This window comes from Malurus melanocephalus, unplaced genomic scaffold (assembly GCF_030028575.1).
Source record: "Malurus melanocephalus ecotype Western Australia unplaced genomic scaffold, MMel_1.1 scaffold_493, whole genome shotgun sequence".
NCBI lineage: Eukaryota > Metazoa > Chordata > Aves > Passeriformes > Maluridae > Malurus > Malurus melanocephalus.
The window spans coordinates 152,363-176,142 of NW_026623725.1; the positions used below are offsets into that span (position 1 = coordinate 152,363).

The following is a 23,780-nucleotide window of genomic DNA, read 5'->3' on the forward strand; positions in this document are numbered from 1 at the left end:
TCCGCCTCACCCATAGAGGCAATTTAGATAAAGTAGTGCCTTACATTATCAAAATCTGGATGTAACATGGAGTATTTGATGTAAAAACTGAATAAAAGGCAGGAAAACTTAGTTAAGAACCCACCCTAGCAATTAGCGAACATTTCARGTTGGAATAGGTAAGCTGTGTTGCCATGTGTGTGTTCTGATTACTGCTTGTTGGCTACAGAAGCACTACGAATATGATTAGGTACAAATAAAAGAGCAATGAATGCATAAATAACCAAATCTTATGGTCAAATAGACATACAGGTGAGTTTTTCTTCTCAGTTTTAGCAGAGGATGTGCTCAGCAGAAGTGAGGGTGAAACAGAATGTAGTTTGCTCCCCTCATGCAGGTCTGGTAGATAATGGATTTACATTTTCAGTATTTGGGTCGTCATGCTTTGTCAATCCTTGCCTTATTCTTTCCCTAACATTTGTTCCCCCACAACATCAATAATCTGGCAGATAATTTTTAGTATAGAATTTCCTGAARGCTTTTCAGTGTGATCTTACCTACATTATGGGGTTTGGTTTTGGGGTTTTTTTTCTGAAGAAGATTTGATGGATGTTGTCATCACATGGTACAAGTCCTCTCTTCTAAGGGGAATACTCTCTAGAGATTTTCAAGCTGCTAGGGCATAAAAAGGTTCTTCATTGATAAACTCTGACAACTTACAAGAAGAGTCTCTGAAAAACCTGAGAAATATGTGGTGATCTCTGTCAGGCAAGCTGTAATGCTGATGTGACACAACATTTCAAACCATTATKCAAGTGGTGCTGATTACAGATTTGATGAGCAGATATTGCACTACAGACAGGTCTCTTGAATGACTGCATAAGTTAGTAGAGAGAGATTACAAAACTTAGTAGCAGAAGACCACATAACTTATTTTATAAGACAAGTACAATTAAAGGAAGACAACCACCYATCAAAAATAGAAACTTGAATTATTGTCCTACAAAGCATTTCATCATTACCCTGCAGAGACATAGCCCTCATATGYTTGTATCAGCTATGAAAGACAATTTATATTTGATGCAAGTCTTGAGAGACAACATTATTTTTCCTTATGTGTGTTCCATTTCCAAAGGGCAGCACCCAACAAATCAAATGTTTTGAACCTTGCAAACCTGTCATCAAACATCCAAAGTTCAGGAGCACACTTAAGTGAGCATTAAATAAAAGGATAAGAGAATATGATGAAAAAGCAAACAGTTTCACCTAAGAACTGGCAGCAATTCAGTGGACTAAAAAGAAAAGGAACTACCAGGGAAACCTATTGTGGGTAAAGCAAAATTGTTTAATTGCAAGATTATACTATCATTAAATAGGGAGAAGCAATTATATCAAACTATACTAATAAAAATACAGCGCTGTTATTAACTTGTAAAATTAAATTTAATGAGTGAACAATATATGAAACTTAAAGTATAACAAAGGATAACAAATATCTTTTAGAATTGTAAACGTCAGTAAGGACATTTGAATTTTATAATTTAGAGAACAAACTGATATTATAAATGGTTGACACATATTTTCTCTCATTATATCTTTTCTTTATCAAAGCAATATTAAACCCATTGTTAGGATAAATATTAACTATGGAGGACAGCAAACATTGGAGGAGACAATAATAAAATGTGTATATTTTTCCCGCAGCATTTCTTTAGACTGTAAGAAGCTTGACTATGCCATGCTCATTCTGGTGAATATTGTTTTATTTATTTACTACCTAAACTGGTACTATCTGGCATTTAGTGAATTAGATTTTTACAAAAGCTCTTGTATTGACAATCCATTTGACAATCCAACAGCCAAARGCTGTTCCCTTTTTGAACTCAATAAAAAGTAAGCATATTGTTTTATCGATGTACAGAAACTTAAGCTCATCTCAATTCCCATGAAACTTCGATATGTCTTCCACAATTTCACAAATATCRCCTTTCACTCCTTCTTACATTTGATTTTGACAACATAAATGAGGGACACCTGATTATATTTTGGTTGGGGTTTTTTTTTGTTTGKTTTTTTTTGKTTTTTTTTGCTTTGCTTTGTAATCAGATTCATATATAATCATGTGTAAGAACACTGTAGAAGAATAGAATGAAAACACGAAATACTAAAAATTATTTCTCCTAAGACATTTAATGTATAGCAAAATATGGCAACTATTCTTTAATCATTGTTTTAATTAAACAGATCCTCCGGTCATCAGCTAAATGCACACAATTTAGAAATAACAGCAAAGCAAGCTGAAAGTAGAGAACAGATAGCCACTATCAGGAAGGAAGAAGCATTGTATAAGCAGCATAAAGAAACATCATGAGTCATGTTTAAAAAAAAATATATAGAATAGAATAGAATAGAATAGAATAGAATAGAATAGAATAGAATAGAATAGAATAGAATAGAATAGAATAGAATTAATATAATAATAATAGTAGTAGTAGTAGTAGTAGTAGTAGTAGTAGTAGTAGTAACAACAGTACCCCAAAACTTTTGTCATTAAAGCCAAGTGGAAACATACTATGCCATACAGATTATGACATAAAAATGCAGTATTTGTCTTAAACAATAATAAAATATTTTTGACATATAATTTAGATACATTTGGATTTGCTACACTTCTTTTCCTTACTACATTTTTTCACAGATGGTTCAAAATACAGGCTAAAGGAATTGGAATACAGGTGAATGGATTTTATATGATTAATTATTTGTACATTTTACTCAGTTAGGTTTTAATTCCAGCAGACTGCCAGAGTTCCTCTAAAGATAACCCTGAAAAAWAGGAGATGGCTGAGTTGTATCCACTAATGAATATCTAAGATACAATGACTCAGGAACTGCTTGAGATCCATTACCCCTCTAATTTCTCCTTACTCTGAAGAATTAATAAATGTCTTTCTAAATCTCTATACTCCAATAGATAAACATTTATTAAGTCCTAGYTGAATAAGGGTGTGTGGAACCAGGACTTTGTTTTTTAATTTTCTTCCTTCCTCCCTCCCTCCTTCCCACCACTTTGGGAAAGATGTGAGCACTCAGCAAAATTGTTCATCCTTTTCACCCAGTGGGACACAGATAAAAAGTGGGAAAAGTTGAACAACTAAATAAGTTGGACCTGCCTGGTGATTTCTATATTAAGAAATACTTGCTGATCCTTGTAACCCTGCTGAAAATGACACACACTATGAGGTTTCAGATCAGATGCTTCTTTGACGTATTTCAGGACTGCAATATGGTTGAAATATATTCACATAAAAACCCCAACAAACACTCCTTTTTCTCATAGGGATGGCAAATAACTGCACACATTTAAATTTTCAAAGGGCAGAACGGAGTTCTAGAATTTTTTTTTTTAATATTGCACATGGAAGACAATGCCTATACTGAGAGAGATATAGAAACTCCCTGACACAACACTACTAATACAATTTCATGAGTTCCTTCTGGCAGTTTATGTCCTAAACTTGCAAAGGCATGTACAAGTTCAAGTTAATCTACCTGTTACGTTTGGACCTTACAACACAATGATATAAAAAAAACCCTCATCTAATACAAGTATTTTATATATATATATATATATATATATATATAAAATTTGATTTTTCTCACATCATTGTATTTACTTTTGTCAACCATAAACCAAAAATTTTATAGGAATAATGTCCGTGTGCAGAACCCGTTGTGAGAGAAAATAGAAATATTGTAGTAAATGATTAAAATCTCTATCCCCCAACCTCAAAACAAAAAAAAAAAAAAAAAAAATTAAGAGACGCAAAAAATTATGTGTTTTTTATCGTCAGTCAAAAATGAGAAACTCCGCACACTAAAAGTGCTGCAGCATGGGATAAGAGTATTGTTGTAGTTATGTCACTGAATTTCCTGGCATTATATGTTAGAGAGAGGTGCTTTATCTTAGCCTTACTTGCCTGMCAATTTAATGTTTCATGGAGTTATTTTTATCTAATTTAGAAAAGAAGAATAGATCAGAGGAAAATAAAAACCCAAATAAACCATATCTGCTCAACACCATCTTTTTTTCTGGCTATAGAGGCCTTAATTAACTCTTGCTGATTTAGTTTCTTATGGTAAACATCCATGGTTTACCATAAGACCTCTCATTCCTTTCTAAAAACAAATTAACAAACAACACCATGAACAAACAACCAAACAAAAACCAACAACATTTTGTATGGTTCCCATGTAAAACCATCGGATCTCCTAGGGTTTTTTTTTAATGGATATTTTTGCTTGTCCTCACAGAAAAATTAAAATGTATAGGGATATGCATGAGGACAMAACAGTAATAAGGAAAGGAAAAATTTTAGTTTAGGTAACAGAGTGGATTTTCTAACATTGACAGAATTTATGGTCATTTTACTGTCATCTTACAATTTTTAAATTTTGATTTGTTTTGCTAATTATAATACTGTTCTAGAGTTTTAGCTGGACATCTTTTTAGATTAGGGTTCCTTTCTAAATATGTATACATTTATTTTTATATATATTTATACACACCAACGCTATTTTTGAGGAGGATTCTTGACCCTTTTGTGAGTGCTTGAATTCCCTGTACTTAGACAGAACATCATGAACTTCAACAGAACCACATAAAGGTGGGAGGCAGATAAGCATACAGTGATTGCAAAGATCAAAGTGTAAGTTGCCATGTCGTTTTCAAAACAGGTTGTGATAGTGCTGGCACTTCCACCCTGCAACTCAAACCTTATTCTTAAAAAACTCCATTCCCTCTACCCATTACAGGACCCACAATTACGTTCTTCCTATGGCCAGCTGGTCGTGCAACACTTTTAAAGGCCACTGCCTGTGCTGTCAAGGCCATCTCATATCATTACTCCTAACTGCAGATTCACAGACCAGCTGTGGGACCTTTCTGCTCTCCTGGTGGGCCACTCTGAGTGTATGGCTTGCATAAAAAAGGCACTGCCAGGGCACAGTATTAAAGGCATTGCCAGAGCTTGGGGGCTTGAATGTGAAAGGCACTGACAACTGGTTGAACCATAAAATGACTGGGTTGTTTTTAAAACCAAGCTGAGTGAAACACAATAGATAAATAAATTTAAATTTTACTGTAAATCTGAAATTGAGTAGATCTAACAGCCTTTTGCATGTATTCATTTTAAAGTACCTTTTAGTAATCCAATATATTTTTACTAAAATGGGCATCAGCTTTAGTTATTATTAGGCATGTGCAACTCTCACTGAATCCAGTCAGAATTGAAGATGACAAAGTTTGGACTGCTGTCATGCACAAAATATTTTTCTATCTTTTAAACCACTTCTTTCCTAAAACAAACTGCCTGTACTGCTGCATCACCTCTTGTAGCCTGAAGATAACCTACAGCAGTACTAGTWCCAGACGTACCCAGAACATGATACATTCAAACTCCGGTAGGTCAGTAAAAGGCTGACATGTTATCTTACTGACAAGAGGACACTWAGAGGAAAATCCTTCTGCTCTTTTCTACTAGTATGTAGAAATGTAGCTTATGTTACAAGAATTCTGTTAATTTTTCTCTTTTTTTTTTGAGTTGAGAAGCAACATTCTGAATTATTTAAAAAAGTTTCTTGCTTCTTACCTTAAGATTTATGATTGTATTTTTACCTGATAATGCAGACAATGCCCAAGACAAGACTTTCTTTTTTTGACTGCCCATAGTCCACACTTAAACATTGTAAGCATACTTCATTTTATATGTTACACAACTATAAACATTTTATGTAATACTTTTGCWATAATTTATACTACTGTGGAGAGTGATTTCTTTTGAAGCTTTGATATTACATATTTTTATAYCCCCACCTTTTCATAGATATCCAAATTTTGACCTTGATAATCTTCAAAACTGTATTTGCAATCTGAAAAAGAATATTCCCAAATAAGTCTTGCAAGGCTGAGCCCAGAGTTTAAACTATTAAAAAATACATGTGAAGAAGGTAATTAGTAATTTCTTTTAAATGTAGTTTTATGTAGGTGGGATATTTTTTCTTAGATTCTTCAACCAGAAAATATGATTTACAGCTGTGATCAACAAAGTAAACAAATAATTTATTCTGCTATGTATAAGGTAGCACATCTTTACTGTTACTCCTCCTTGAAAGAAATGCAGAGTGGGAACTATTACCTCTGATAACTCTTAAATGTTTTAAACCCATCTTGAACAATCGCCAAGGGGCAGAAATTCTCATGTTGCTGAAGGAACCTAAACCTTAACTGAATTATCTATTTTCTTATCCAAAGGACTTTGAAGTAGCATTGCTAAGAGACAATTTATATTCTCCTTAAGAAAATTACCTGGCACTGATGAGATCGGGGAGGGGCTACATTTACTCTTTGTAAGACCAATTTTTGTGAGTCAGGAGTATGACTCAGACTGGTCAGTTATGTCGATGTTAGCCTCAGAGAGAGATAGCTTTTGCTTCTTATCTTGGGGAGAGGAGGAAAAATAAATAAGACCCTTGACACTTGTTCACAGAGGAGAGGAACACTGCAATTTACAAACCAGGTATTCAGTCACCATGAACTGGAACAGATCCACAAGAAAGAGWGAAATCACTGAAGTCTCACAAACTGACACTAGCTGACAAGAGACTCTCAAAGAAAAGGACACAACTTCATCAGACAAATTCACCAGAGAAGCCTTAAAAAGCAACACATCTAAAAGCACCCACAGTATCATAAACCTAATGAACGAAACTTTTTATTTCAATCCAGAACTGCACATACCATGACACCTCAAAAGGACTTTTATAGTTTGGTAAGTATAATGGACACTCCAACATTTTGACTCTTGAGGTGGTAGGTGAGCTGCATGAGAAATGCATGTCTGTACCAAGGACATGCACTGAGAGTTGATATCTGACAACAGCTCCCGGGAAATGGAAACAGTAGGTTATTTTTAAGAAACACTTCTAGTGAACTGGAGGAAACTGTTTGCAGGACAGCCTTGTTTGAAACTTTGGCCATCCCTTAGGAACTCAAGAATGAATTTGCCATGGGGGAGAAAGTATCAACTCCAAATCGGGGAAGTGCCACGTGAGAAAAGTCACTTTCATGGAAGTAGCTGGACTCACTGACTGTATTTTTTAACAGTTATTTACAGAGTGACAGCATATCAATTCACCAGTAATTTCTCACTTTCTGAGAGTCACCCATGGTCATGCTACGTCATCACCATCCATACTTGGTTCTGTTGATTTATGTTTTATCATGAAAGCTTCCCACATGTTTTGGTTTTTTTTTTTTTTCTTTTTCTTAATAGATCTGTAAGTTATTGCTATCCCACCTGACTCTGTTTTTCTCTTTTCTCTTATGCCTGATTGAATTCCTTTAATTGGTCAAATTCTCCATCAATTCCACGACTGTTGCTTTGTTGTCTTGTTTTTTCTTTGCATGTGAACATTGTGCCCTTGTTCATGAAAGACRTTTCCACACTTTCATGTGCTCTGGGACTGTAAAGTTGCTGTGGTGCAATGGTGCCTGAAAAGWGCGTGTGAAGAAGAAGAAACAGACAACACGTGAAGTCCAATGTATTTTTTTTCTGATGCATTTTATGTACAATGTTCATGAAAACTGATTTGTGCAATAACTGTTACTCCTCACATTACTTTGTTTATTGTTTTAACCTTTTGCTCCCCCGATCCTGCAGTATCGCAGCTGAACATAAAACTGAAAGTTAAAAAAAAACAAAACAAAAAAACAAACAAAAAAAATTAATCCAAAATAGTTGGGAGGGAAACTGAATCGAGAAAAAACAATCAACTATTTGAAATTATGCATTCTCAAGGGGAAGCACATCATGCACAAATCCTAAAATCCTGAACAGTCAAGAGTATTGAGCTGATAAAAATGCAAATGTTTATAGATAGGCCTCTTTTCTAAGGGTGGGGTGGACGATTTCAGGATGAAATGGTGATACTGTTTTGTTACACAAAAGGCTGCATGGGTGGAACGATAGAGCAATTTGCTCATTGTGCCACCTACAAGATGAGTGAGTGGCCTATTGTTTGCCTATCTAGATGGCTGTTAAGTCTTTTAGGCAACAGATTAATCTTTTAGGATGCAGGATACTGGAACAATCACAAGATGCAGCCTCCAGGGCCTGTCAGGCATGAGCTCAGGATATCAGCCAGGGGCATGGAAAAGAGGAATCTCCGTCGTGGACCGAAGAGGCTGGTCAGACAGAGGTACTCATATGAGAAAGACAACTACTGTTTGACTGTAGGGAGAAGTGTACCTGGTACAGAAACATTTGGTTTTGCAAAACCCCTGGAAACTTTAGACATTCATAATTYCTTGCTCACACACAAACATTCTCCTAACTTCTCATGCTTAGTCTGTACTCTCCACTTTCACCCAATTCAATAAATTGACTGAGTTAGAACAGGATCAGCACTAGCAGAATAGTCAAGGAAACAGTTTCAAAAAAGTTAAAGATGTATACACGAACTGTGAAAAGCCTGTTTTATATCTTCTCTTCTCAGATCAAGCCCATCACAAAATTTTTTCAAATGTCCCCTAGTTGCTACAGGATGGTGAGGTGTGCACTCAGACCTTGGTCACCTTATCAATTTTTCACCCAATATTGTAACAMTCCAAATACTCTAATTCTTACTCTTTATGTTAAAAGTCTTGTGGTAAGTAGATCAGATACAGGCAATCCACTTAAACTTTCTGTGACACATTTCTTGTCTCTATTAAAATGGATGATGCTTGTGTTGTTAAAGTGYTGGTCATGGAATGAGTTGAGGTACTGGTACTGATTTGTCAAATCTGGCCTTTTGGAATTGTCTACTAATCACTCTGAACTTTCCTGAAATGGTACTGTTTCCTCAAAAGTTAAATGAAAGCTCCCCAGAAGTATTCGTCTGTGCATGTTGTTTTTTCTTGCCTTATACCATTGGTGACCTATATTACATGGATTGTAATTATTATGTATTTTGTTAGTCAATTATATGCCTTAGGTGTTCATGCTGTTTCTAAAGATTAAGACATATAATTGATTATCAGAAAAAAGGCCCAAAAAAAAGCCCCCAAAAAACCACCAATCCCGCACCCCCCCCCAAAAAACCCCAAACCAAACCAGCAATGGAAACAAACAACAACAACAACAAACAACAGAACCCAAATAAACAAAAAAACCCATGAAGTGTGTTGGAGATTGAGATGACTTTGGAAATTTTTAAATCCTCAGGGAGAAGGGTCTGTGGATATATAAGAAATTTCTCCTTATTTTTAGTCAATGTGTTGCATGTTTTTATGCTATCCCTCCATATCAACACAAGAGGAACGTTGACTATTGCGTGCCTTGAAAAATGTATCCACTTAGAGAATTCTACCATAAAAGATAATGATATGAACCCCTCCTACCTTTGCTTCTTTCCTGTGAAGAAAATAGGACATTATTCCCATTTCATAGTAAAAGAAATGAAGCACAACMTACCTACCTTCCCTCAAGACAAACGGAAGCAGGTACAAATATGTACCCAAACTGCAGTGTTTTAAACACSTCCTTCTTAGCTGTATCAAAGCTCATTTTATCTGCCTGAGAGCTAGGAGATATGACAGAACTGTGCAGAACACATCTGCCAGTCTTATAAAGCTGTATTGAGAAATGCAATTTCCAAGTGCCTGGGGAAGGATACCTCACAGAGCTACAGCCATCAGTGCAGAGGAGGTTGCTGAACTGTAAACAGACTGCAAGAGAATTTGTTTTATGCATGTTCAGATAGTTTTATATTCTCCTTCTGGGAAGAAATGCAAGAAATCTCTTCAACATAACAGAACAGCAATCTGAAGGATTGCTTATCTCATTATTTTGATTTTTCAATTGACCTCTAGATATGGAGAGGTATTTTTAGCAACATCCAAAATGGTCAGGAGCCATTTACTGCTCACAGTCTCTTTTGATTGCTTCTCTTGAACAAGGAGAAAAATGTAACAGACATTCAGGTAAGAAAGAAAGAGACAATGAACCTCAGGCAAGCCATAATAATAGCGTAGTTAGGATGATTTATTTATTTGACAGTCCTTGCGGGGGTTTGTGCTGACTTCATCCTGTTGCTTTAACTCTCTCGGCTCTGCATCATCTCTGGTCTGCGACAGTAAAGCTGCATAAGCTTCTCCATTCATTTTCTTTSCAGCACTGGGATTTGAACGATACCGAAGGTGAAACAGGATATTTATAGCAGGCTCAAAGAACCTGACAGCCTGGGACACAGCTGGCCAGTCACCCCAGCGAGATGTCCAACAGAGAAGGGAGGATGTCAAAACAAAGCTAAAACACGCACACAAAGCTGTTATAGAATGACATACGGTTTATGGATGGGTATTTTTTCATGGGGGGGGCGGTGGGAGATCGATCTACTGCACTGGAAGAGAACTGAAATCAGGGTTTTCATTTCCAGTTTAATTCCCAGTGCTATTATTCACTTCCAGCGTCTTCCCGGACAACTCATTTGGGCTCAAACGTTCATTTGTTTTTCTTTCTCCAATCGAAGACCYTTCGGCTGGAGACCGGGAAGCACTGAACACCTGCGGCCCCCACACCATCCCCGTTCTCCTGGGAGAGCTGTCAGGGTACCCCAAGAGGCGGACACGCCTGACAGGAGGCTGGATCTGGAGCTCCCTAATCCCCACCACCGGCAGCGAGCGACACGCTCGTTCCTGCCGCTCCGGACCCGCCAGCGTCCCCACGMAATAGGGACCTTCTGCCGCAGCGCACCGCAGCAGACATAACAGGGCCCCGTCCAGGCTCCGCCGTGCTCCCCGCGCTTGCTGCTCAGCAGCCGCCAACGCGGCTCCCACCGGCTGCTCTCGGGACGGGGAGGCCGTGGGGCGACACCGCCCCGGGCCCGGCGGGCACAGCACGGCACGGCACGGCACGGCGGGCACGGCACCGCAGGCCGCCCCCGTGCCCCCTGGGGCGGTCCGACGGTCCCTTAGGGCGCCGCCCCCGATGGCGTCGCCCCCGCCCCCGGGACGGCACCGGCCCCCCGCACGGCTCCGGCCCACCAAGGCGACCGATGCGCTCGGGTCCGGACGGTGGCCGCCTTTCCCTCCTGGGACCGCGGCTTCTCCCGCCGCCGGGGCATCCCCGCCCCTTCAAGGCTAACCCGCGTACTCGCTGGCGGCGGCCCGGGACCCACGGGAGGAGGGACGCAACATCCCGCCTCGCCCCGCCCCCGCCCCGCCCCGCGGGAGCCGCTCGTGGCAAAGTCACCGACCCCCGAAGCCCGCCGGGCTCCATCAAACGCCGCGGCCCCGCCTGCCGACGTCATGGAAACAAGCGCGTCAGCCTCCCGCCCGCCAGTGGCGGCGGCGGCGGGCGGGCAGCAGCGCGGGGCCCCGCCCCCGCAGGCGTCGTGCCTACCGGGGCCCCGCCTCCGCCTCCCCCATTGAAGACTCCGCACGTCGAGACCCCCCTTCTTCGGCCGAGCGAGGGGCCCCGTCACGTGGCCCGCGCTCCGCAGGCGGCGAGGGAGGCGGCGGGGACCGGCGGCCGCGGCGCCGCGAGAGGAGGGGGCAGCGGGCGCGGGCAAGTGAGTGACCGCGGCGGGCGGGCGGAGGCGGGAGGCGGGCGGATCTCTGCGTTCCGCTCCGCCCCGCCCCGCCCTGCCCGGTGGCGCCCGGCTCCGGTAGCGGTTGCTCTGCGGCGCAGGGGCTCGGCGGCGCGCTCGGCGCTGTCCTGTGCTTGAGGGGGAAAGGAGGCGGGAGGGCCCCGGGAAGCGGCGGCGGCGGTGGGAGCACCCGCGAGGAGGGCGAATCGCCGATTCCTGCCGGTGAGGCGACGGGGGCGGGGCGGGCGGTCCGCGCCCCCCCCCCCCCCCCCGCTCCCTCCCTCCTTCCTTCTCCTCCCCCGACTCTCCCCGCGCCGGTGCCCCCTCCCTCCCTCCTTCCCTCCCCAATTCGGTCGCCGCTTCACCCCCCCGCCCCCTCTCCCGCCCTCCTCGCGCGGCCGCAGGGCGGGGGCGGCGCGGCGGGGCCGGCCGGCCGTGGGCAGGGCGGGGAGCGCGGGGACCTTGTGCGCTCGGCGAGCGAGAGAGCGAGCGGGCGGGCGGCGTCAGGTTCACGGGCGCCTCGTCCTGGCCCCCGGCTGAAGGCTCCTGCGGCCCCACGGCGCCGAGGTAAGCGCGGCGGCCGCTCGGAGCGGTTCTCCTCCCGGCCGGCCGACCGGGGCGGGCGGCAGCGTGGCGGCAGGTGCAGCGTTGTTCCGCTCCCGCCGCGGGGCTGCGGGCCGTGGCCGGGCTCGCTCGGGGGGGCGGCGCGGCCGGAGGGGCTTAGTGCCGCGCTCCCGGGCTTTTGCCGGTTCTCCCCGCAGGTAATCGGACCGTGCACCTGGTCGCCACCGTGCAGCCGGGGCGCGGCGTGACCTTGAGGGCAGCAGATGCGGGGCTGAGCCGCCGCGGGTGCGCACCGCCGCACCGTCGGGGATCCCGCGGCTGGACACGGCCGGCACGCCACGGCCCCGCGGCTCCCGGCGGGCGGGCGTGCACACGCCGTGGATTAAGGTGGTGCTCAGCTCCCGCCGCCCGCCGGGTTAAGTAGCCGGGATTAGCCGGCTGCGACAGCACGACACCGACATCCCGGGCACTTCGCCGCCCCGCGGGGGCTGGGAGCTCGGCACCCGCACCCGCGCAGCCTATCCCACCGCCTCCCTACCTCCCTCGCCCGCCCGCCGCGCCCCCAGGGCGGTGGTTTTGGCCGCGGCTGAGTCGTACGCAGCTTTCCGTCGGAGCGGGCGGGCTGCTTTGATTTATCGATGCCTGGCCGAGCTSCTCATCGACCGGTGCGGACGAGGAAGGGATGCGGCACCACTCCGGGTGCCGGGAGAGCGAAGACCTCGCGGGCATTTCGCCGCTGGTGAGCCTGGCCCCGCGCGGGGCCGCTCCGCGGTGGGAAGCGCCTCTAACGGCGGTGTCATCCTCGTCCCGGCGATGCGTGTAACCTTTGGCTGTCGCACCACGTGAGTTTGGGAGCGGGCTGGAGCCTTCGCCGGGGATGGCTGGCCACTGCCGAGAGCGGGAGGCAGCGCTCGCGGTGGGGCGGAGTGGGGTGTGTGTCCGCGCCGCCGTCCGCCCGGGCTTCCTGCCGAGCCCCTGGGTCTGTCGGTAAAGGCTGAGTTCGGAAGGATTTGGGATTATGAGAGGAAGATCTCATGAAAAGCTGTGGAACAGAGGTGGTCTCTGGTCCCCGAAAGCGTTTCCACTAGAGCGGCGGTACGAGAGGTATTCTRTCAGGGGCAGGAGGGGACTCAGCCTGAGCCCGGAGCAGCTCTGGAAAGCGAGAGCCGTGGGTGAGTCTGTCCCGGGGTTCTCAGCCTGAGGGGCTATGTATTAGTACAGCTGTAATAGGAATTTATGCAGTGCTGGCGTGTTCCACCCTCCACATAAATATTTTTTACGTTTGATTTATTAAACTGTAGCAGGTGGTGACAGGGGACATGCACAGTAACAAAATTTCGGGGGCCGTTTTTTCCTAGTCATTTTAAGATCCACACTACATAAATCCTTAAATATCTGTTATATACAGCATTCTTAAATTTGTAACTTCAGTTGCTGAGGCTTTCGTCTCAAGCTCTGTGCAGAAGAAACTGGAGATAGTACCTTGTGCTGTGTCTGAAACCGTCGTTGTGAGAATGTGTGCTGGTGTCTCGCCTCACAGTGCTTCAGGGGTGACTAGCTAGGTGACTATTTAAATCATGTTCCTTCTTAAAAATCAAACTCCCAGCCCACTATACTAGTGAAATATCTTCCGTCATCAGTGGTTGGCAATCTTGACTTCCTGGGGAATGAAGTGAGTGTGCCTTTGGAAAACYACCGCGTGTAAAAAAAGATGCTGCATCTCTAAAGCATTCCCGAGTTATAATGAATTTGAGTTAAAATAAAGAGTTTAGGTGCTTGAAAAGGTGTTGGTTCGATAACTTGCCAGTTCCTTGGTTCACGATACAGTGTGTTCAGAAGGTGGTAGCTCTAGCTATAGCCATGGCCATTTTGTCCCCCGTTTGTTGCCACTTTTCAAGGATTTCTTCCAAACACCACAAAATGTGAATTCCAATAGAAGTAAATTTGTGTATCTTTGAACTATTGGCTCTTCTGGCAGGAATGGCTTCCAGTGTACTAGGACTTTAATACTTACGGCATAATGAATGGAAACTCTCGGTGTCAGTGGAAAAAGTGGTCACTGAATTCAGTGAGGAAAAAAACTCATACACTTCCATGTGAAATTTTTGGTCTGGAACAGCATCATTGTGTGTGGTTCGGTTTATTTCTGCTCCTAGTGTTGATTATGGTAACCGACTCAGGATGGGTTAGTTGAAGGAAACGTGAATCCTGTGTTGTGTACAGACCCTTGCAGGTTTTCCCAATTAGCGTTCCTATGTAGCTAAAATTGCTAAATTGCAACATTATTCCTTCTATCCACTCAAAGAAAAACGTTATTTTCCACGTGGATAATTAAAATTACACAAATCAAAACTGATTTTAAAGGGAATTGGGGATATGCTCTTTGCATGCACACATACTGTTACTATTGCATATTAAACAAATGTGTTTGGGAATTTAAAGCAGAAAACAAGACTTCTGTCACATTAGCGTTGAGTAAACCGTGTATCGGTTCTTACACACAGTGGCATGACAATAGAAAATGGTGTAAGGAAAGGATCCCCATTCCAGTAATAAATATTCATCTAATAATACGGGGGTAGTCCTGCAAGTTAAAATCCACTGCAGTCTAAACTTAGAATCTTGTTTAGAAAGTCACTCTGTTGTGGACCACAATATAGAGAACTTCCGTCAGCTGTTAAAATTGTGAACCTCTAAACTGTGTTGTGGAAAGCTTAATAGGAAATTGAGAGTCTTGAAAGCATTCTGTAGGAAAGGCACAAAATTCTAGTAATTACTACTATCTTCTATTTTTTTTAACTTTTTTTTTTTTGAAAGAAGAATACGATAAATGGGAGAGAATCACAAGGTGATACTAAGAAGGAAGAACATAGGCTGGGTCTGCTAAATAAAGCCACCTCAAAAACAGATGCTTTGGAAGAATTAGCTTCATCAGCATTAAAGATTTTAGAGCTGGGAACCTACTATTAACTGATAAGTTCAAAATGGACATGGCGAAACAGTCAATAACATGCCATAGCAAGCAAGTCTCCCTTGACATGAGGGTGGACAAGATAACCTGAAGTATCTCCTAACTCGATTTTTTTCCATTAAGGTAGACTAAATATTAATGGCATTCTTTACCACTGAAATGTGACCTCAGTAATGTCTTTCAGTGTTTAAACTGTTTATTTTAATATATGTTCTCTGTTTTTAAAGATAAAATAACCCTAGTACAGCAAGGGATTCGCATTTTGCTCAGAGTTGAAGTCATGTTTCAGTTAGCAAAATTTGTTGCGGAATAACAAACAACTATGATTAGTCCTGGGCATTTAAAAGTAAATATCATTTGAGAAATAAGGAAAACTGCTTGAATCTGTAAGATACCTTTGTTATAGAAATGCATGCTTACTTTATTATAAAAGGATCAATAAAATTACAGTTATAGTCATAAATTTGTATTCTCTAGTATTCTCTACTTGTCTTAAAATGAGTAATAATAATAATACTTGTTAAAAAGTTGCAGTTCAGGAGATATGGATCTTTATAGAGTATTTTAATTAAAAACTAGATAAAATCTAGGAGCTGCAGTATTGTGTATAAAGCTAGGATTAGCTCTGCCTACTGGCTTTGTAGAGTGTATGCAGCAGTCTCAAGTAGGTCTTGGGTTTTTATTCAAATCTATTAAATTTTCTCTGAAGACATTTTCATTTCTTCTTGCAAAGTTGAACAGATTGAAGTACAAGGAAGGCAGCAGAGATGATGTAATACTGTTTCTGGTTTGAAAAATAAGATGGAACCTATGATGCTTTATATAGAGGATGGGTATTTCTCATAAGCATTAAGTATTACTAATTTAGTTCAAAATAGCTTGCTTTTATAAAGATTGGATCCCTTCACTTTTCAATAACTAATGTTAGTGTTCTCCTAACTTAGGCTTGAATTAGCTGAAAAGACCATGTTCATTAATTGAACAGGAGAGTGATAAAATAAGATTTTTTTTTTTTGTTCACGAAGCCTCCCAAATGTCTGTTACTGCATATACAAAATAAAAATGTCTTCAAGTTTCATACGGAAGATGTAAGCAGTGATAATAAGCATTATAGAAGGAGGATTTCCAGGAGGTGACGTGCAATAAAATCAACAGGCAAAATATTAGACTAACCCATCTTGCAACAGTTGCACCTGTTCACACTGAAGGCAATTTCAGCACAAATACATGGTATTGTCCAGTTTGTCTTTTATTTTTAAGATACCAGGCTTTCAAATACATTTAATGAAAATGAATTTCTATATTTCATGACAGATTTCACTTGAGATGAGCAGTATCTTTAAAGGATCTGTCTGTTCAAGCTATTCATATTCCAGTAAAAGTTATGAAAATTATTTCTGCTGTCACTTATAAATCTTACTCTAACTGACACATGACAGCAGGAGGTGTTATTAGTTTAATTTTGGTGAATTGCGAAGTAGGTATGAGGCTTTCTCCATTGGTATTTCAAAGGTCTGGTGGGAGAAGGAATCTAAGGGAAATGTAGGAGGCATTTACAAGAAAAAAGTCAGAAATAGCTCTGAAAATAAATACAATTTTTTTTGTCCAGTAAGAGATAAGATGTAATTGCTCTTATAAGGCAGACAAATAACATCTGCCTTGCCTTTGAAGGGGAATGGACTTAGAAAGAGAATATATTCCTCCTTAGTGGTGTTTACAACTGTACTGTGCAGTTAAAGAGTTCATGGATGCATTTTGAGGTTAACTGTTGATAGATTTTGGTGCTGGCCACTAAGTCTGGCTGGTTCTGCCACTTACAGCATAAGCAGTCCCATCACTAGGGCTAGTCCTGGTTTATTACTGGCTATTATCTGATGCTGCTTTGGAGGAAGGGAGTTAGGTAAGTTTCTCCATGGCCTCCTATTTACAGTGGATTTCAGTGGTTTGTATGTCTCTTTTTTTTAATATTGCATATGAGCTGGATGTCTCCTTACTTCCCAGTAAGCACAGGAAACACCATGTTCTTAAAACACACTTCTGGGRGCCTATCGCTTGTAATCTACTACCCTTACTTGTGCCCTTATATTCACAGAAAGATAAGGTAGCAGCAGGGAAAACAACGCTATTGGATTCTCACCACTTGGTGTACAGTGTCTGGTCAGAGAAGGCCCAGGATGTACCATACTCTGCATAGTTGATAGCAATAAACCCCAGCTCAAGGCAGGAAAGATGATTCAGCCCACTCTGCTTAAGCAACTGTCTAACCTCTGGGACTCAACCCCAAGGATCATAGTAGTGTGCTCTTTTTCTGCTTATATCTTCATTAAAACTCAATATTAATTTTAAGGTATTGAATCGAAGAAGGACTTAAGCACCTTTACTTTACATACACCACTGGAAGGAAAAACATGTGCTCTTCACTGTAGTGTTACAGATGTGCCCTTATGTAGAGATTGCATAACTTTTTTTGCACTTGTTATTTGACCAGTGACTGGTGGCTTGTCTGTGAGACTCTTTTGGGATTGCCCCTGTGTCTCTGCAAATACAAGCATGTGTTGCTTGTGGTGTGTATTTTGGCTTCTGTCTGGATTTTAAATAAATCAAAACTACTGGTGGCTCCATATGGGGATAGGAGGAAGAATAACTGGCTGTGTTTGAAATTTTTCCACTGTAGAAAGAAATAACCATAGAGATACGGTCTTTGTTGAAATAAGGAGCTTAGCCACCAGCAAAAAAGAAGTCTTGTAGCTACAGCACACTTTTTTTTTAAGAATACTTGTAGAGTTTCCTAAAGAGTTGAAAGTGGTGACTGTGACTGTCCAAAAGCTTGGAAAACGTTTGGTTTTGAATAGCAGTTGTTTTAAGAGATAGAGTCTTATATGTTGCCATAAAATGATTTGTGAGTCACTTCTGTTAAAATGTTTGATGCTTTTTTAATGTTTCAAAGTCATGTCAGATGTTTTTGATGGCCTTCTGAGGCTGCTGGTTGATCAGCATAATCCAAGAGACTGAGTGAGCATCATTGACACTTGCTTGGCTTGTCAATGTGAGTACGAAGTTTCATGGGCTGGGTGAGGTGGCCTCATGGCTACTTTTATTTCCCTCCTGTCTTAGACTAATCTCAATAATTCCCCCCTCCTTTGTGCATCTTTGCACCTTTCCATCTACTCAGCACACCACTAGATGATTTGTTATACAATCTTGGTGCACAAACTGGTCTGTTCAAGGTGAGAAGACCTTGAGGCTCACACAAGAGAAGCAACATGAATCTTTGTATTAGTGGTGTGGGAGTGTTCCTCTTTGTGCAGAAGTCATGTGAGCCATTCCCTGGAGAGTATTAATCTTTTCCCACAGGAAAACTTGAAGTTATTGTTCTGACARTAGATGGGACAGTGGTTTGAGTGTCGGCCTTCAACTAACTGGTGCTCCAGAAAATATACTTAGGTTAAGACACAGACTATATGCCTAGGTGGTTTCTGATACTACAGTGGAGGAAAAGAAAATGTGCTTGTTGTGTTGTGCATCCAGACTTGCTTTCTGATGTTTTTGCATAGATAAGACTGAGTAGTAACAAGAAATGTGTAGAAAAGATGGCAGATATGGTTAGCCCTTAAACTGTCTGAGAAAGGGTGGTATTTTTTAATCTCTTCTGGTTATGTAGATAATAGTAGAGAGTAGATCAGGATCTTAATATGTGTCTTGAACAGGAGTTTTTTTCACTTCCATCGAAGTGCTACTGCTATCAGTGTTGATATTGCACTTCAAATTGCTTTACATTGCTTGGATATGCCAGTTTTTCTTCACTTGGGAATGCAGCTGGTGCAGAACTTCATGAAGCCTATGGAATACGGTGCAAATTATTACTTAAATTAGAGCAGTGTGTAGCAGCCTCGTTCTGGTGAGGTTGTATGAAACATGAAATGATTTAAACTGGCTGTCAGGGTATGTGCCAGATGGCTTTCAAATATGCATAGTTGAGACTGACAGCTGGAGAGGGTAGGGAAGGTGCTTTACTGCTGCTAGCACAACTGCTTTACTTCTGCTTTWTTAATAAAGCAAATAATTTCAGCTTGTGTTCACCTAGTTCTTCTCTCAAGTCCATGTGGTTAACAGTGACATGTAGTTAACAGTAGTTTTTTCATATTCTGCAATGAGCTTGCTTTGCACAGTGAAGTGTCTTGACATTCTCACTTTCAGTGAGTCTGCTTTCAGATACGTTTTGATAACTGATAGATCTCGTGGTGGTGACCACAGATCTAAGGAATTGCTCCTAAACTAGAGCTGTATTTCCAAAGCAAGTTGGAAGACTCAGGAATAAAGGACCAAATTCTCTATGATTTGGGAAAAGCATGGTCTCTTTCTTTCTGTATTTGTGTGTATGAATGTTGATTACTGGTAGAGGAGGCACTTAGAGTGGATTTGTCCTTCAGATAAAATCAGCCACTCTGCAATGCATACCAGGTTACAGGAACCTTTTGAAAGAACTTTAGTACTAACATGCACATCCAAAATTAAATGCCAGCATATAAAGCAGTGGTGTATGCTAAGTCTGCTTGTGAGTGAGCAATTAGTGTATGGCTTTCTGTTTTCCTTGTTCATCCTGGTGTTGTCAGGCACTGGACAGCAGCTCATCAAATCATATTAGCAAAACAGTTTAGAAAGAGTTTGTCTTGGTTGTGCCAAGTCTGCGGCCCTAAAGCTGTGCTGTGCTACCTTCTAACATAGGAAATTGGTTTACCAGATGGAATAATATAAGGAACGGATGCTTGCGGAGAGTTCTTAATGTTTTTTTTGGGAAGATAATAGTAACATTTTTGATAAGTGGACCTCTCATTCCAAAACTGCAATGCTGAATTTGCATAGGCTCTGAGCTTTGTATTTGCCTTCTACTGATAGGAAAATCCAAGGCTACAGATTAATATGGATAATAAGGTTGTATGTATAATCCTGGGCAAAAAGCTTTGAACTGACAAAGTAAATAAGTGTTACTTTAAAACAGTGATTGTTAAACAGACCAATTTCAAGCTCTTGGTGGGGATCTACCAAAGGCTCCTCCTGTGAGCATTCGTGACCTGATAAAGTGAAAACACTTTGCTTTGCTTGACCTGGAAGGGGGAAAGCAAAAGAGGGACCCTGATGATGGTCCTAGCAGGGCCTTGCAGAGAAAGTGCAGCTTGGCTCATCTTTTTCCCATGATGAGTGTGGGGGTGTGGRGAAGAGCTTCCATGATTGACTTGAGCTGGTGAGGCCTGTGCTGGCTGGAAGGCACAGTCCCTGTCACCGTGTGACCTTCAGGAGGAACCACTGGTGTTGCTGCTGTCTTCCTTGTCACTGGTTCTCATCTAGGGCTGTCCCCTGACCTTGAGGTCAGGTGAGCGGCGGTGCTGGCGCAGGGCTGTCACTTCTGGCAGCAGCACACGCTTGGGTATTCCTAAACTAACTGTGAAGCCACATCCTTCCTCTTGCATGTGGCTGCTCTGACATGGCAGTRCAGCTGCTTGATGCGAGCTCAGCCCAGCCGACTGTGCTTAACTTTGGCACAGCAATCCTGGCCACTTATATAAGTGTCTTAAAAAACTGAAACTAGTCACTCTGAGCTGCTTCTGCTGCCAAAGTGACACAAGTGCCTCTAATATGAGATTTGGGTGACTATTTTAGATCATGTTCTAGGTGGCTAAATTTAATGTCTTTATATATTTTTTAATTTATCTGCTGCCTGTTTACAAAAAGCACCTGCAGTGCCTATCTTAGAGCTAGGTGCTCCCATTTGGTCGGGTGAGTCTYGCATATGATGCGAGACATGAACTTTTAACCCATGAAATTCACAAAGGCTTCAGAACGTGAGGTAGACCCTCCACATGAGGAAAACAGGTGATAGGGAAGAGCTCAATTTCAATACTAACTTTCAAAAAAACTTGTATCTGCTGCATGCTGTCTATTACCAATTAATGAAGTACTAAATATTGAGGAGTGATTAATGCTAGAATCAGTAGTTGTTTAGCTGTGAACTAAATGATTCAGGTTAAAAACTGAGAAAACAACAAGCCTGTCTAGATCCTTAAAGGCAGCTGTAGTAATTACAACGGGTAAAATTCAATTTGCTGTAGAAACTTAACCAAGAGGAAGAATGTTCGTGTTTCATATTTCAAGGGGCTTTTCAACCCTTCTCCCCCACCCTACTTACTTTCTATAAATGGATCATGTGTCTTAACYTGCTGATTAGAAGCCTAATGTCAACCTCTCAAATGTAAAGTGTGTTACATAGTTATTTGGGAGCTTAGCAAGGCTCCAGTTTCCGGATGAATTAGAATTTGTGGCGTATTTCCTGTAAATATGGTTTCATATTTGCTTAACCTCAAGCAGGTTCAGTGTAGTTCTGTGCCATGTTTTGAGTTGGCATTGGTGTTGGATTATCTGTGTGGTGAGTCTGGTTAGATAACCAGTCTGCCTGAAAAAAAGACCATTTTTCCTATCTGGATGAGCTATTCATATACCTGCAGGAACTTCATTGCTGCCACAAGTGAATGCAATAACCTGGGGAAGGGAAGAATGGTCAGAGTGATTGGGGATACATCCTGATTATTGATCATCACCATGTTTGTGAAGGAAGAAGCATGGCTTTTCTTGCTATGGTTACTCCACATAAAATGTACTGAGCAGCCTAGCTGGAGTCCTAGGAACCACCCAGGCACAGCAWGCAAAAAGAGAACTCTGCTGGAGCCCTGATTTTCAGCAGCAAAACTGTAAGGTGGCCTTGTTGCATGCTAGGGATAAAACTTTTTAGTCAGCTATAAAATATCATGTAAGCTCTGTAAGATGGCAATCAGTTCAGCCCACTCTGACTTACTAATTTTGTGAATCTGCTATGCGAAAATGAAGCTGAGAAGTGAACACCACTTTCCTGTAGATGGGGAGAAGAAGCAGCCATCTAACTTGCTGAAGGGTGGTTCTTCTATTTTTAAAACTTGAAACAAGTGAAGGCTAAATTATGTAGCTACAGGCACATTTTTCTTCAGTAGGTAGGTAGTAATCAAAATCTAATGATTCAAGCTGTCAAAGCTTTTTAAAGTTCATGTGAAGTTTAAGATGATGGTAATTTATCTTTTCTTTGGGAGGGGGAGTGTTTTGCTGCTCTTCTGAAGGAAACTTTGAGATGAAAGCATTTATTGCACTTGTGTTAGTTTTTTTATATAAAACTTTTAAATAATGAAGCTTATAAATAGCCACACAAAAATTTATTTGATAAATGCTTAAGATTGGAAAGAATTTTATATTAGCTTAGTCTCTTACCAGCAAGTTAGTGAATGCTGACTTTAAGAGAAAGAAATGCAGTGAGTTTTGCAGTTTAAAAAGCAAGTGGGTGTCTGTGGAGTTTTTGCCAGGAAGGTATGTTGTCTCATGTTGGCCTAGGGTTTTGGGTTCACCTCCATGAGATGGCAACAAGCTATCAATCTGTCTGCTCAAAGGCTATTTCTCTTTCCAAAACAGTCGTAATTGTCAACTCCAAAGCTGGCTGATAAATGGAAATGCTAAATAAAGCAGCCGAGCTCTTGCCTCAGAGGCTGTTTAAAGCCAGATTTGCCAGAAGGTGTGTGCCTCTGTGAATGCCAGCAGAAAGGTTCGCTGTTTGTTACCGTCTAGTCCAAGACTGCTACGTGCCTTCCTGGCTCCTTTGCTTGTGGTCATCTTCAACTCTTGAGTTTTTCAGCTTGTCTTCCAARGTAAACGTTGCTGTTTAAGAAACGGACTGCTGAAAGGCCTTGGCTTTTCTGAAACTGAGAAACAGCAGAATCCACAGGAATAGAAACTTGAATCGTAGATGTTTGATTGCTGAGTATTTTGGTTCAGGTGTTTTTTTGGGTTTTTTTTCTTTGGTTTTTTTTGGGGGTTTTTTTTTGGGTTTTTTTTTGTTGTTGTTTGTTTTTTGGTTTATTTTACACAAATGAAGCACCAGGCCTTGTGTTACGTGTTACTACTGTTAGAATTGTTCCTGCTGTTCGTCAGGTRTGAGACTTTTAAGATGTGATAGCTGGTTGAGGATCAGAAACAAAACACCAACTCTACTGTCCATTGACATACATGTCTATGAAAGACCAAGGAAGTTCTTGGCATGCTTTAAACTAAGTGCATTAGATTTGCAGGCACAGCTCTTTTAGAGCTTTCTTATAAGGTATCTTTTTCACAGCTGATAAGTAAAATGATGTCTGTACTCCCTCTGCTGGCTCTGCAAAAGTAGCTTTCATGAGCTTAAATAGCTGAGTAGCACCTCTTACAAATATGCCTGTGTGAAATTCTGAGTTAAGAACAGTTTTAAGAATGGAAGAGGGATTTTCCTGAAAAATGGGTCAACAAATAGTTACTGAAAGCTAATCAGGTGTCTCAGATGTTATCTGCTACTATAATGGTAAACACCGGTGTTGTATATACCTTAGTAATTGTAGTCTGATCTGTTTTTGTGTATCAACAGTTGGAGGGGACTGTCCATTAAAATATTTGTACATCTAGTCATACATCTAAGCCCTACTTTTATAGCTTTTGTGTGCTGTATGTACATAAAGAGGCATGATTAGAAGCCTCATGTGGGGGAAGATCACTTATCTACTTCCATAAATTAGAATGTCATATACATTTATTT

The 23,780-nt window shown here is 41.8% G+C and overlaps 2 protein-coding genes across 2 annotated transcripts in view; one reads left to right on the forward strand and one right to left on the reverse strand.

Annotated features, from left to right (window-relative positions):
* Nucleotides 1–11,659: 11,659 nt before the first annotated feature.
* Nucleotides 11,660–23,780, forward strand: part of ATP2B1 (ATPase plasma membrane Ca2+ transporting 1) — a 60,240-nt gene continuing 48,119 nt past the window's right edge. The window contains exon 1 of the mRNA XM_057381134.1: nucleotides 11,660–11,832. The gene's annotated coding sequence lies outside the window, so the exon portion shown is untranslated. The remainder of the gene's footprint in view (nucleotides 11,833–23,780) is intronic.
* Nucleotides 11,972–14,193, reverse strand: LOC130582445 (proline-rich protein HaeIII subfamily 1-like). The gene is made up of 3 exons (XM_057381136.1): nucleotides 14,189–14,193; nucleotides 12,713–13,168; nucleotides 11,972–12,524 (listed from the first exon to the last, which is right to left on the reverse strand). Exons 1-3 carry the CDS (start codon nucleotides 14,191–14,193, stop codon nucleotides 11,972–11,974), a joined length of 1,014 nt encoding a protein of 337 aa, XP_057237119.1.